Below are 15,560 nucleotides of genomic sequence, written 5' to 3'. Positions count from 1 at the left end.
TTCTAATATGTGAAGAATGTGAAGTCTGAAAATCCATTTGTTCAATTTTGAATAATTTAGGGTATTTTTATTGGGGGGGGGACAATTAATGTTTTTCAGAAATTCGGGGGGACATTCCGCCCCCCCCCCCCCGTCCCCCTCGGGATCTGCACCCATGGTTGTTGTTCCCTCTGTACTTTTAGGTGTAAAAGTTGTGTGAAGACAGATTAGTTCAGTCAGTCTCTCAGTCTCTCTTACAGCTAATGAACATTTGGTACACAGGCTGTTTGGAGCAAATCAACACAATGTGACAACTTGCTTCACTTTCTGTCTATACACACCCTAACATTGAAGCCTGTTGGGCATGTAGTCTCTGCTGAAGGTAAATTTGTATTAAATTGTGGTTCTTGTGTGTCTTTGTGTTCAGCTGAGTGAAAACTACACATGGGGGCGCGTGAAAGATCTGGTGAGGAAAACCAAGTTGAGGAACCAGAGCAGGCTGGGACTGACCTCGACCTCACTGAAGATGTCCTGCCCACAGCTTTACATGTGAGGAATACACTACAGACTACACATGTTGCTGTATATTCTCTATGAACTCTATAAACTGGATCAGGATCCAGGACCTCCCAGATTGGGGCCGACACCTATTTGATAGGATCAGATAGCTTCTTTGTCAGTATCGAAATCTGTAAGTACAATGTGTGTAAATTTTAAAGCAACACTAGGTAGTTTTTCGACCTTAAAATAATGTTTCTAAATTCAGTTAAGTGGTAGAATAATAGGACGCCTCTGCAGCCTGAGGGGGGTCGCGCCGGCAGAAACCGCACTGTGTAACTTCCCAGAGCAGGTAGGTACAGACCTGCCGTAAAGAAGTCTAGTGCGGCCTGCTTTACGACACGTTTATTCATCGGTGGATTTAGCCAGCAGCTACTTAGACTTTCTGTAAACCAATGCCGTGGCCGAGCCAGCTAAAAAAGCCAAGAAGGTATTGTCTGAGGAGGTGAAGAAAAGAAAAAGAGAAAGTGATATAACATGAGCCGGACACGGATAAATATTAGACCAGCTTACACTCGGTGGAGCGAGCTGAGAGAAGAAATGGGTTTCAAGACTGATGGCGACCTAGCCTTGATGCTACTGGATTTGTAAGTCATATATTACATATATACATATTTATTATCTTACAGACTTTTACTTTGAGTTGATTTGTTGTTATGTGGTGTTCATTGGGGCACTATTTGTCCACAGTTTATAACTGTAATAAAGCCGGGAGATAATCTAATGCTGTCTATTTCGATAGCTTGCATGTTTTCATGTAGTGACTGTAAAGGATGACTAACTTACTGAAACACTATGAATGTTTTGTCTTGAAAAGTTGCAGATTCCTTAGTTCATGCAGATCATCAACATAATTGTTGAACAGTGTGGTCGGGAGGTAACGTTAGGCTATTGTTGTTATTGGTAACGTTAGCATGCTACTTAGCTACTGTTGTCGTACCGAGTTGGTTGTAGCAAACACAACGTCAGCTTGCACGTTTTCATGTAGTGACTGTAAACGATGAGTAACTTACTAAAACACTATGAACGCCTTGTCTTGAAAAGTTGCAGATTCCTTAGTTCATGCAGATAATCAACGTAATTGTTGAACAGGTCAGGTCATGCAGAGACACCTTAAGTGTGTGAGTTTGTGCTATGCTGCCGGGTGGTTTCATGCTTCTTAGTGTGTTAATATTTTGGAAAATCAATCACAGTACGGCACACCTTTGGGAACAAAAAAAGTTGACATTTGAGCTGCAATGACTGATCAATGAATCGATTAGATGTCAACTATTAAATTATTCGACTTATACATTTGTATTATAAACTACTTTGATAATCAGTTAATCAGTTTAATCAAATTCTCTGATTTCAGCTTCTTAAAGGGACTTGGGGCAGTATCAAGAAATAAGACTCAATAGTGACACCACGGCTGTTGCGGCCGTTAGGGTAACTGCAGCCATCAGACAAGCCGGCGCAGTGGTGTGCATGAACTCTTCACAACAGTGCAGCTGATGCCTTATCCCCTACACACACGAAGCAGCCGGGAAGCCGGCTTGCTGTGTGTAGCGACACACAAGCGCGGCGATTTACCGTTACAGTTAATGCAGTCTGACAGGCACAGGCGAAAGCAAAGACGGCGAGTGAGGGAGTGTAGTGAGGGACAGAAATATCGTCTCTGATACGGGATTGCTGTGTGTTAGCGGCTAATGTTGCTAATGTTGCGGCTAATGTTGCTACACAGACACAAGCTGCTAACGTCACCTCCCGGATAACAGGTTGGGCTTTCGGTCCCATATATAAAGGGACATATTTCTAACTATTCGGTTTCAGACTAAAGGACCGTGGAAAATGTGCAGTCTGTAACTATTCAGTGTAACACAGTGGTGGACTAAGTTACATGTTTGCAGCTAACGCTACTTTGCACGTTAGGTCACTCCGAGTCCTCGTGATCTCATATGATTTTCAAATCAAGCTCTAAACATGACATGTAATGTTTTCTTACCTGGTAACTAGGAAATGAGCCATGTCAGCATCTGTTTTCAGTCCCGAATCAAGTTGAAGCTGCCTTCATGAGCTGAACGCGTATCCGATGTGACTCACGACATGCCGCTGATAAAACCTTTGTTTTCTTCTTAGTATGACTTTTTAGTGGACTTTGTGTGGTGGTGGGTCGTTTGCTGGCCGTAGCAGAATCCATTACTACCCAAACACTAGTTTGGGTCCACCGCGCTTGTCTTCTTCGTGTATCCAAGTCGAAAGCCGTTGAGGATGCGCATTCAGTGTCATCTTCGGCACGTCCGCAGGACTGCGCGGGAAATTTGGACACCGAATTGCAGTACATTATGCAGCACACAGCCTGTTCAAGGCAATGGAGAGATACGTGGGTGGGCTCATTCTTTTTGGTTTTGAACCCTTCATCACCCGTTAGCATTAAAAAACTTAAAATGCATGTTTATTTTTTCACAAATCCTGCCCAAGTTCCTTTAAATATGATTATTTTCTGGTTTCATTCCTCCTCTGTGACAGTGAACTTAATATCTTTGAGTTGTGGACAGAACAAGACATTTGAAGACGTCAGCTTGGGCTCTGGCAAATACTAACTGACGTTTTCACCGTATTTTGACATTATGCAGACCAAACCACTAATCCAGTAATTGAGAAAAAAATCGTCAGATTAGTCAACAATGACAATGGTCTTTAGTTGCAGCCCTAGCTGACATGCAACCATGCGTACAACATGGTTTTTGTTGAGTGGGCCGGATGTAAATAGTTCCTGTTTGACTTTTATATTCATGCAAATATTCTTTGTATTAATTCTTTTTTTACAGTGCAATTGCTCCTATTGTCTTTTATTGAGTTGGAATGTCATTATGAAGCAGAGTTTGATATAATTTATTTTTACTTGAGGTTTTTTTTTTAATTATTACATTTTTGACAAATAAACATTAATACGAGATGCTGCTGTTTCTCTCAGCTCTACCAGAGCCTCTGTGAGCTCATTGTTTTGGGTGTCTGCCCCCTTAAAGGAATAGTTAACTCTAAAACAAAATTCAGTCATTATCGACTCACCCACATGCTGATGATAAGTCCGGTGTAGTTTCTTATTCCTCAAAGTGCAGCTGAAGACCCGCCAGGCTACCCTACGGCAACGATAATCCATATAACGAGCGTAAATGTATCCGAGAAGAAAAGGTCCATAAAACTACTAATATTCCTCCATACTGCTCGTCCGCTGCAATCCAAGTGTCCTGAAGTGGCGACATCCAGAGTTTACTCGAAACGACATCATTTGGTACATTTTTCTAGCCTAAACAGTCACTATGCTACATCTGCCTGGAGGCACACTCCGCGTTCACGCAAGTCTCCCTCACAGCCGATTGCACTACGGAAGCAGCGCCGGACAAGATGAACGAGACTCGCGATAGATACACACCGGTATTTGAGCGACCGAGCGACACATAAACACAAGAGGGATCTGCCTGCACTCATGATTTGAAGCTTTGACACTCACAGCAGCATGTAAATACCGGCGTGTATCTATCGCGAGTCTCGTTCATCTTGTCCGACGCGGCTTCCGTAGTGCAGACGCTGTGAGGGAGACTCGCGTGAACGCAGAGCGTGCCTCCAGGCAGATGTAGCATAGTGACTGTTTAGGCTAGAAAAATGTACTAAATGACGTTGTTTCGAGTAAACTCTGGATGTCGCCACTTCAGGACACTTGGATTGCAGCGGACGAGCAGTATGGAGGAATATTACAAAGTTTTTGTGTAGTTTTATGGACCTTTTCTTCTCGGACACCATTTACGCTCATATGAATTATCTTTGCCGGAGGGTAGCCCCGCGGGTCTCCAGCTGCACTTTGAGGAATAAGAAACTACACCGGACTTATCATGAGCATGTGGGTGAGTTGATAATGACTGAATTTTGTTTTAGAGTGAACTATTCCTTTAGTTCCACTCTCATTCAATGAATTATTTTGAATTTGAATTAATTGCTCATTATTAAAAGAGTGTCTTTGTTTAAAGCAGACACCTCACTGACAGAGATGATTCTGGTGATTCTAATTTATTTTTACTTTAAATAAATATATTACACTGTTGAGAGAATATACAACTCAGTATGCAGTTTTTTTTTCCCACACCATGAAGACTTTCCAGTCAACAAGAACAAGATCACTGTGATGCAACAAAAGAGAATCACAATAATCAGCTCAGGAAGTTGAGCGGGTTGTCCACTGATCACAGGGGCTGTGATTCTTGTAATGAAATCATTTTGTGGTTAAAGACATAAAGAAAACCATCCTGTTTTCTCTTTCCTTTAGATTAAATGTTGAATAATCTCAGATCTGTTTCCAAATTCTTTGACTTTAGTGTCCTTTGTTTTAGTGGTGATATCTTGTTGTTTTGGGTTGAAATGGCACCAGCTCAAAACCTCTAAAAAAACGCTGCACTGATTTCCCTTGTTCGTGGGGCAAAACTTAAATGAGAGAAAGAATGCAAACTATTTGACTGCAGTGAATAACAGCCAGAACGAGGGGGGAAAAAAAGCATTTTTGGTGTGGTGACAGCTTCAGTGAATTTGGTCAGAAAGAAGACTGACAGGTGTAAAATAAGCTATTAGCTTCAGTTTTGCCTTTGAAAGGAGGGTTTTGAGTGTGGACGAACTGTGGCTTTTCTTTATTGAGAGGTTGTACAGTGCAGGAATCTGACAGTAGGCTCTCCCTCTGTCCTAACTTGGGCTTGGCACAGACCCAGAGGAGGAGAGGAGGGGTGGGAGAGTCAGGCCTGAGGTATGCCTGTAGTAGTGGGAGAATTCCCCCATGGACTGAAGCTGAGGCCTGGTGAGATATGGCTGCAGTGCAGGATTCATTAGAAAGAACACCACCCTCCTGCTGAGACATGCACGCCGGCCTGCTGCAGAGCTTCTGACCATGTAGACAAGAAATGTTTTCTCATTCTCCCAGGCTGAGCTGCCCTGATGCAAACTGAGGGAGAAATACTGCCAACAGCCAGTAGCTCTCAGTAATAACTGTCTCCTCTTCTGTACAGGCCTGATCTGGGACCAGTAGAGCCTGCTGGCAGAAACAGGACCTCCATGATTGCCTTGGGCCACCAGAGCAAATTGGACTTTCCTTAACAACAGTAAAGATCCAGGTCGTGAAGACCACTTTTAATCTTTCCAGTGGGTGTGTGGGGATGTGGGGCAGCATGACGGTGTTTGTGGCATTGAGTAAAACAGAAAACAAAAAATACAGTGTGTGTTTCCCTGGTAATGAAGGAACATGTCATCCAGTGATAATATCAGCTTCACAATTCGAGTGAAAAGTTGAATCTTTGCAAAATGTCCATGAACATCAGAATATCTCAGCATATGGTTTCCCCCCCTTTTGCCTTAATGACAGCATGCACTCAAACTGCATGGACTCCACAAGTTAGTATGAAACCTGCTGACTCATGTTCTAGTGTGTTTGGAGGGTGAATTAATAATAAAAGAAAATAAACTGTCAACACTGACTTTAAATATGAAACAAGACATGAACCTTGGATGCAGGTGTATCACTAGGGCTGTGCAGGCCCATTGTCCTGGTTTAACAAAGCTAAGTGAGGCCCACACTACTAGACTGAGTTTGACTCTGATGTAATTTACTGTTTTAGAGTTCATCGTGAAGGTAAAGAGACAGCACTTTGCTAAACTCTTCCCACCCCCTTTGTGTCCTCCTCAGATCAGACCCAGATGGGGAAGAGGACACATTGAAGTAGCACACACATGATCCAAGACTGGAGAAGAAACAGGGAAGAAGAAAAAGAAGGTTACTATGAAGAAAGAAGAATGTGAGGGGATTAAAGGAGAGGACTCTATGAGGGATGCTGTTGCAGTATGTGAAGGACAATGAGAGTGTTTATGTAAGACTATAAAGGTATATTGTAGCAAACATGGATTATATGAGTTATGGTCTCATGAAAATATACTACATATAGGTTTCCATTAAGATGCTGCCAAACCAATAACATTGCAACTGATGTGAATCATACACGAGTTTAATTTTGTATGATGTTGTAATGTGTTATAGAAAAACGTTTCTGTAGAGTGTGTGTGATGTTGTGGATAAAGTGTATGAAGAGTGTCAGAGATAAGCCCTCCAGCATTCCAGTGTGTAGCTATGGATCACACATCATGTTAACAGATGAGCTGAAGATAACAGGTCAGACAGTCTCCTCCATCAAACAGCAGCCTGCCTTCACATTTACTTTATTTTATTTTCAGCCCATAACTCTGATGACAGGAGGCTGCAGACAAACATCACTCTTGATATAACTGTAATATACTCTGTATAAGTGGTACGCTGAAGTAACATGCTGAGCTTGTGTTTGACATGTTAAGCTCTGTGATTTATCTTCTGCTGCGTCACTGAAATTCTCTGGTCTTGTTGAGGACATGTTGCAGGAGTCATCAGTTATAGTAACAGAACAGAAAAGGCTGAGGGCAAGTCATAGGTATGCTTCAAATGAAGTACTTGTCAGATCATTTGTTAGCTATGAAAGCCCCATCCCAAAGCTAAAACAGAGGCAAGTAGCACCTGAAAAATGAGAAAAATGAAACGAGAAAAAGTGTTGCCCAGTTTATTGGACTGGTGTGTGAAGGTGTTTCCATCAGGCAGGGTTTGAACTTTTCTCTAAATCTCCTTTTTTACATCCTTCACACAACAATTCCATCACAAGTGCAACAACATGAATGTCTTTGAGGCTGAAAATGTGTGCTATTAACTCTGTGTGTTCCTTTCATCACATTGAAACTGCAGATACGAACAAAACACTTATGACTTATCTCAGAGATTGGTTACTCTTAAGTATATTTGTAAAATTTGACATCTTTAAAAGGTGAAATCAGAGTAAACAGTGTGTTCAAACAGCTGCTAAATGTTGGCAGGTAAGACTTTAGCATTTTAGACTCAGAAGCAGACAGGATGGTACAGCCATGCTGCCACAAACTGACACTTTTACCAAGGAAACAAACAACTTCATGTTTTCATTTAATGCTGAATTTACAAGATGAAAGCATTAGAATTTTCTGTTGCCACTCGCAAGGTTTACTAAGTTTCCCCTCACTCAACAATGTTTAAAATTGTGTGATTTGTTTGTCTGGTGATGTTGTGGTTACTAGTTCAATGGTTGGATCAGTGGAAACAGTGTGTTCACAGGCATCTGCTGCTAACATGGCAGGTTAACAGAGCCCAAACACGTCATTTACAAACAGATAATACACTCAGCCTGTTGTTGTGGCTTCTTCTTCCTTTACAGATGCTGTTGAGTAGATGGTCCTTCAATGTGACCCAGGACACGTGTGTACACACTGCTAAAAGAATGTGGTCACATGTGGCCCAGACCACCTCTGAATGTGGTCTGAGTGATCGGATCTCAAATGCGTCCTCAATGCGTCTTGTGGCCATTCACACTGTTACTGAGTGTACTGTTCCCACTACATGTTATATACGTCTGTATGTTAACGTAGATAAACAGCCAGCCAAACTCTGTTTTCACGAGCACAGTCAAACAATAGGCTAAAACGCTTCTAGATTAGCATTAACGCTAGCAAAGTCAGTTACCTACTATCAAAACAGATATGCAAAAAACTAACTTTTACTCTGTACAGAAAATACATCTAAGACACTTAAACAACTCGTCTCTATGCATAATAAATAATATAATAATATAATCGCTATGCATAGTGTATCTCTTACAAGCCTTCAAAATAAGAGTACATCATGAAATAATGCAAAGCAATGTAATATTATCGCTTTTTTAGCTGTAAATAGTATTTTTTAATCACAACTTTTACCAGAGGGCAGAACACTGAGAGCTGTCCACTTGTCATCTGATCACTCAGGACGGGTGTTGACACCAGGTCTGAACAGGACCAGAGTTGTTGGAGAAAGATTGGGGAGGCAGTGGGAAGCAGCTATGATTTCAGGCTTTATCCACCTTATTCCTGGGGTCGTTGCTGTAGAAACGATTATGGGTGCAACTTCCGGTTCTCACCGGAAGTAGCAGTGAGCCATTGTTTGTTAGCTGTTTATTTGAAAGTTGTCTCTTACTGTTTTCTTTTCTAAACGATGATCAGCTCTGGTAGCATTTAAAAATGTCCTTGCGCGGCTCGGGAACATGTTGCGCTGTTCGCGGTTGTACTAATAACCACACAAAGTTAAATCTGTGGCTACAAGAGCAATGTTTTGAACATGCACTCCAGTTTCCACTGCCTACCGAAGGATGAGGAACCCAGAAGGATGTGGCTGAAAAATCTTAACTTGAAAAGACCACCTAAAATGTTATACATGTGCTCTTTTCACTTTGTTGACAAAAAATATTACTTACTTACTTACTTATAAAATTATTATAATATATATTATATTATAATATTATAGTATATATTATATATAATATTATATTATATAATATTATATATAATATTATATAATATTATGAATTATTAATACTTACTTATTACTGTGCAGGCACTGATATGCCTCAGAGCTTTTCAGATTATTCATTGCCTCCCCGTCCGAAGCGACAGAGTTAAGAAAGTAGCTAAAAATGCAACTGTATGTTATCTTAGGCCACTTCTTCATGTGATCCTCCCACCCCTCTATATGAGTAGGCAACGGAATTGTAATGTTTCGTTTAAGCTCTGACAGCTGATGTTCCCACATGTTTTACCTCTCTAACCCTCATGAAAACCGGATTAGCGTCTACCGTTACATGCAAACAAACGCGACCGGAAGTCGCGCCCATAATTCACACAAAGCATCATGGGGGCTAGGAATAAGGTGGATACCTCACCTTAGAGTGTGGCTCCACCTTTAAGTCAAAAGTGTTTCTACCATCCAGAAAAGTCGTAACACGTTTGCATTTAAAGAAAAAGAAGAATCTTTATTTGATCACATATCATACAATGCACAACATAGTGAAACTGTGTACTCTGCATTTAACCCATCCCAAGAGAGCAGTGGGCGCAGATCAACCCTCGCAGGCAGGGACCAACTCCAGATCTTAGCCAGTGCCTTTGGTCAAGGGTACCAACTGAAGAATCAACCTGTTTGTACATGTTTTGATGTGACGTGTTAAGATGACGTGTCATACAAACTTGTTAGAAGCATACTGAGGCCTTCTGTCTACTCTGTCATTGACTGGTGGAACTCGGTAGTTATTTAAACTTCACTGGGGTGAAAACCCTCTGCTGCTTTTGTGATGAATAGTGAGATGAGATGATAGTTAGCATGAGCAGATCAAAGTACTCAAACTTTACTCCACCAAACTTTGTCAGTCTTGTTTTTCAGTGGTTTTTACAGTCATGTTTACTGTTGTCAGATGAAAATCTCGACATTTCAAAATTTTAGCTTGTTGGTTTAATGAGGCCACTGAGATTCTGAAACTAAAGAACAAGGGTTTTCCACAAAATAAATAAAACTAGAATCCTTTTTTTCCCCCAAAAAAGGTGTTTACTTGCTGGAAAGCTACAACAGTGTATACTCTTTGTATGACATTAGCTAATGACAGTAAGCAATATACACACTGATTGTTCCAAAACCTTTACATAAACTCTGGTTATTTCTGTTATCTTCCCCCCAGACTGCTCCCTGTTTCCATTTGTCTCTGGATGTTCAGAAATTGTGTCAAAAAAGTTGAAACATTTCAGCTCTCAAGATCTCACCTTCATCTCAGTTTGTGTGCTCCAGGGGAAATTTCCACTTATGTCTTTGCATTTAGTTAATATGCAGTTAAGCTGCACCAAAGCTTTGCCTTAGATTCAGTGTGAACACACTGTATCAGCTGATGATGAAGAAGGTATCTGCTGTTTCTCTTGGGTTGTCTATAGATTTATATACATTTCTTGGTGAACAGTGAGGCAAAGTCAACATAGAAACAAAACTGAATATTGCAAAGTTACTATTTTTGCTATTTGGTGTCAAATGAAATGCTGTGTAGCTCATTAGCATTATCTGAGCAACCTATATTATAGAAAAAACAGACTCATTGCAGGATCACTGAACCTTGGTGCCAAACTTAGATCAGGTCAAGGTCACACAGCAACAAACACCAGCAACAGAGCTGTGCAATTCCACCATCAGGCAGGAAAACTCAGTATCATCTTTCAAATCTCTCCTAAAAACTCACCTTTATCTTATGGCTTTTTTTAAACTGATGGTATTTGTTGCTCTAATATTAATGTTTTATCTTTTTTTTATATCATAAACTTCCGGATCTTATTTGCTTTTACCACAGGTTTTTATTGTGAAGCGCTTTGTAACTTTGTTTTTAAATGTGCTGTGTAAATAAAGTTAGCATTATCATTATTACAGGTGTGACTACCTCAGCAATACTGTTGGGGTATTATGATGTCAAGGGATTTTTAATCGTGTGCTGTTACATTGTACTAGGGCTTTACTGCAAGTCTGATCAGTCAGTAAAAGAAGGGATGCATGTTGAATGCAAACTGTATTTGTGTAAATTATAGCTGATGTTTATCTGTATGGCGTCAGACTACTGTATATGTATTGCATGTTGCAGTATGCATATTGCATCAATATTCAAATGTATTTTTAAAAATATTGTAATATGAAATGAAAATATTCATGTGTGATATATTTTGCTTCCGTGGCATGTGGAATAATATTACAGTGAGGTAAAAACAAAAAGATGATATTACTGAAATTGAAAGAGAAATAATGTTTCCTTTTTGTCCAGTGCACATTGGTAGACTTTACCTTTCTTTACAGTGTGGCACACAATGAAACCATCTGAATAGACTAGAAACAAAGATGGAAACTAAAGGCAACCATGTAAGAGGGTCAAAGGTTAACAGTCCATTTTCTTCCTGTGAGCAATACAATATTGAATTGAATGAGTCCTTAAACTGAGAAATAAGTAAGCATCAGTTAATCAAACTTGTCATACGTGTCCTAAAAGCAGCAGTTGCTAACAAGTGTTTAAATGAGACTACAGAGGTTTTGGGGACATTGAAGGTCATGGAGACTCATCTACTCACTACTTAGAGTTGGAAGCTTAGCGTTGATGTTGAAGTCATCAGATCACGATGTAGTTTGATTACAGTCTACCATCAGCGTTTTACTTCTGCCAATTGTATTTACGCTTCAAAAGTCATAAAAGTAGTTTTCATTTCATAGTTCAGAGTTCATTTTCTACAATAATCCAAAATCCAATTTTTAAATTTTAAAAATGTTTCCAAACTAGCAAGATGGAGTTAAAACATTTAATGTTGGCTGCACTCTACTACTGTGCATGCTAATCCATCTTTTCTGTATAGCTGACTGAATGGAACCAAATCAACATTGGTTATATCTAAGCTCTTCCTACTACTTCCTGCTCTCAGACAAAAGTCATACATATTAATAACATTCATCTTTGTGTCAGTTATCAGTTATGAGAGCCTTATGCATGCCAGTGTTCCATAGATGCCTATATTGTTGTAAAACTACTGTGAACTGATGACATGATCATCAGTCTTGACTGGCCTCAAGTGGTGACAGCAAGTAACTACAACCCAAAAATATTATGACATGATATTTATGCAGGCCACTGAGGACAGCGCTTTGCTCAAGGGCAGTGGATATGACAATGCCTAACAGTGACTGGCAGTGACAGAGACAGAGTGATGGCCCTTATTTATTAACAGAGACTAATACAGTAGTATTGTAGTTAATCACTGTGACCACTGAGAGGCACAATTTCTGCCTTTATCACTAAACCCAGAAGCAAAAATAACATCAGTATTTATACTAGATCAATTTTATCTGATTCATACGTTCATCATCAGTGCAGAGACAACTGTCTACACTGGCACTGATATTGATATTGGGAATTAACTTTTCTTTTTGCCTTTCTTACAAATAGGACATTTAAAGATGCAATATGTTAGAATTATCATCTAAAAATGTTAAAATGAACTAAATTCTCTACAGAATGTGACAAAATAAGTGTTCAGATGTTATGTCAAGGATGTCTGTATATTATGTTGAATTGATATCTACCTAAGTTAGCATGCTAAGCTAGCCATTCTTGTAAAACCAATGCAAGCTCCCAGTCTGGACTGCTTACTGCTACTACTGAGCTAACTAATGGCAGCTACAATGAGCAGCTGTGGGCAGTCACTTCAGTAACATGCTGTCCCCTATTTTTTAGAGTATGAATTATAAATTCAAGAGGGGGGTAATTCTTTCTTATTGCACCTTTTAAGTTTCTGATAGGAAATTATCAACTGGCCCATTGTCAGGGAATGGTGATAAGAGCAGGGACGTGCACATGATTATAGAGGGACAGGGGCTCAAAGTCAGAAAAGGGCCGTATGTGTGCGGCAAAAAAATGTTTCAGGCCTTAGCAACACAATATGTAAATTAATGTAAAATTAATAAACAAAGTACTTATAGAAAGCTAACTTCTTAGCTGTGTATCCTGTGTAGCTGTGAGTGATATGCAATTGCAATTTATTTTATTAGCTTACAGTAGTAGTAGTAGCAGTAGTAGTTGTAGTTGCATGAATGCAGAAGTATTCATGCAACTACAACTACTACTGGTACTAGCCTACTACTAGTACTACTACTACTAAAGCAACCCTACAGTAAGCCAGCATATAAAATGGTACGGTATCATTGCTGCTTGGTCACACACACACGCACACACCGACACCGACACCCACACACACACACACACACACACACAGCTAACATAGCTTGAGACCCATATTAGCTAGACAATATGCTAGACCAATTTCCCAACTTCCCGAAACCGAGTCATGACTTCCGAACTGGTAGGCTAAGACTAGTATGATATGTTTTCCAAGGTTGCACATTAACACAGCTTGCATAACAAAAAGAAAATCATGGGAGGGCCAGTGCAAACTAGAAAAACAGGCTACACATCTAAAAATGTGACAAAACCAAGAAATTACTACTGTGACTGCTACTGTGAATGTTAGCAGGAACAGCAATGTTTACAACAGCAAAGTCACAATAAACTCAATATCTATATCTACTCAAATAAGTTTAAGATTTGTGACAAGATAAACAGCTTACACAGACAGCTGTCATATTAGATTATTCATAACTCTCATTAACAAGCAGTTAGCTTAACATCACAAATGGGCGCTTTTCTGAAATATGACTTGTTTTTAAGCACGTTGAATAAGTGGAAGGTGACTTGTTAGCCCACACAAGGAAGTTATGTTAATGGATTTATAACACACAAAGGTTCAAGTCGCTCCACTGTCACGTCTCATCTATGTGCGTGGTGGAGTTCTCTCTCTCTCTCTCTCTCTCTCTCTCTCTCTCAGACGGAGCGGAGCCGCAGCGGACAGAGAAGCGGCTTCAGGCTCAACACACACACAACACCGTATTACAAGGAAATGCGTACGGTAGATAACCCTGGCGTTTTTATACCGCCGTTTTTTTTTTTTACATCCCTATGCACAACACACAAAAAGGGCACTTTTTAATATGAGGCAAAAAGGTCAGGGGCTCAAACACCCCTTAGGCCCTATGTGTGCACGTGCCTGGATAAGAGGGACCTAAACCCTCCTTCTGAAAAAAGTATTACTGCTTATTATTAATTGTTACTTTTCCATTTTGACATTGTTTCACATGTATGTAGGCCATAGTACTTAGATCAAATTGATATAAAACAATACATATGTAAAGAAATATTTTTATGAACAAACATTGTATTTAAAAGATTTAGTTGTGTGTATTTTTCTATGACTTAATGCTGATGCTGAGTTCTTCTGTTAACCCCTTTCCTGTATTCTCTCAGTGAATACACATACATATGTTCTGAATGTAGAACAGTGATGCTTTCTGTTGTCTGCTCCCACCATCAGATTTCCCCACCATACCACCCCCTTTACTGTGGGAATGACAAATATCCCAACAACCCAACAGACACTCAGAGACCTCTGTGGCAGAATTCCAACTTTGAACAGAATGGACATTTTTCTTTGCTCTGGGACGAAACAATGAGGATACTGTTCGTCAGAATCCACCTCCAGAGGAATTCAAGAACAAATGTGTTCACCCACTGGGTCATTACACCCAGTGCAGCATGTAACATGGTAGGCAGGCAAAAGGCAAGATGTTATATCAGTTGCAAAATATTATCTGTTGTTATAGCACAGGGATGCAACAAGAAACAGCAAGCTACCCGAAGTCAAAAAATAAATAAAAGAATAGCAGCAGTGTAAGATCATATAACTGTGTAATGAAGGCCATTGCTATATAATTCAATGAATAGAAAATCATATTAAATATACTCAGGTCAATAAGAGACAGGGCTCTAATCATTAGGATTTTATATAAATCTTATCCATACTCTTATTAACCAGAGACCATCTTTGAACTGAAGCAGGAGTTACCATCTTCCTTCATACGTTAACCTGTTATCCACTGGCCACTGGTGCCGGAACAGATGGACACCTGGACTTTTAGTCCCCCCCCCCCCCCCCCACTTTCAGGTGTTAAGGTACATAGAGTTGCTGGTTACAAATAATCAACGTTACTACTGCTAGCACTATTAGCCAGACATTGGCTAGCTAGAGGAGTATGGAGTTTTAAAAAGGGACTTTTTCATTTCCATGTTGGGATGATTTTGTTCTCTGGAGGACAGTGGATTACATGAAAGGTCTACACTAAACTAACATTACAACAGGCTGACCAAAGACAACAATTGGTGAGTAAAACATCCATAATTAAAAAAAATTATTTTTGGTTTTATAGAAATCGGTTGTGAGATGAATCTGATGTTTAACTCCATATTTTCCCAACTTGTCACCAGTCTGTGTCACTGCCTGCAGCATTGTAGATTGCTCGCTGTCAGACAGTCTGTCTCTCACGCTGTCATTGTCCATTGGCAGGAGTGCTGAAATGTTCATCCATCAATGCACATTTAGCACTGCATGCTGTTTCTGTGATGAAACATTTGAAGGCACTGTGAGCCAGGCTGAAGTACAACAGCGTAAAACCAAAGGTTTAACATCTACAG

General features: G+C 40.0%; 1 protein-coding gene across 7 annotated transcripts in view; it reads left to right on the top strand.

Annotated features, from left to right (window-relative positions):
- Positions 1-10,135, top strand: part of LOC311270240 (uncharacterized protein) — a 103,756-nt gene extending 93,621 nt beyond the window's left edge. For 5 of the 7 annotated variants that reach the window (XM_084374990.1, XM_084374992.1, XM_084374988.1 and 2 more), the window contains 3 exons: positions 407-528; positions 5,568-5,672; positions 6,242-10,135. In XM_084374990.1, coding sequence (XP_084231116.1) covers positions 407-528; positions 5,568-5,655 — 210 coding nt within the window. In that variant the 3' untranslated portion in view covers positions 5,656-5,672; positions 6,242-10,135. Of the gene's footprint in view, positions 1-406; positions 529-5,567; positions 5,673-6,241 lie in introns of those variants that run through there. The other 2 variants (XM_084374989.1, XM_084374993.1) reach the window with 2 other exon arrangements.
- Positions 10,136-15,560: the final 5,425 nt, after the last annotated feature.

Source organism: Pagrus pagrus, assembly GCF_965226575.1.
Source record: "Pagrus pagrus genome assembly, chromosome: 15".
NCBI lineage: Eukaryota > Metazoa > Chordata > Actinopteri > Spariformes > Sparidae > Pagrus > Pagrus pagrus.
Note: the sequence above shows the minus strand (reverse complement) of the source record. Positions and strands in the feature narration are given on the sequence as shown.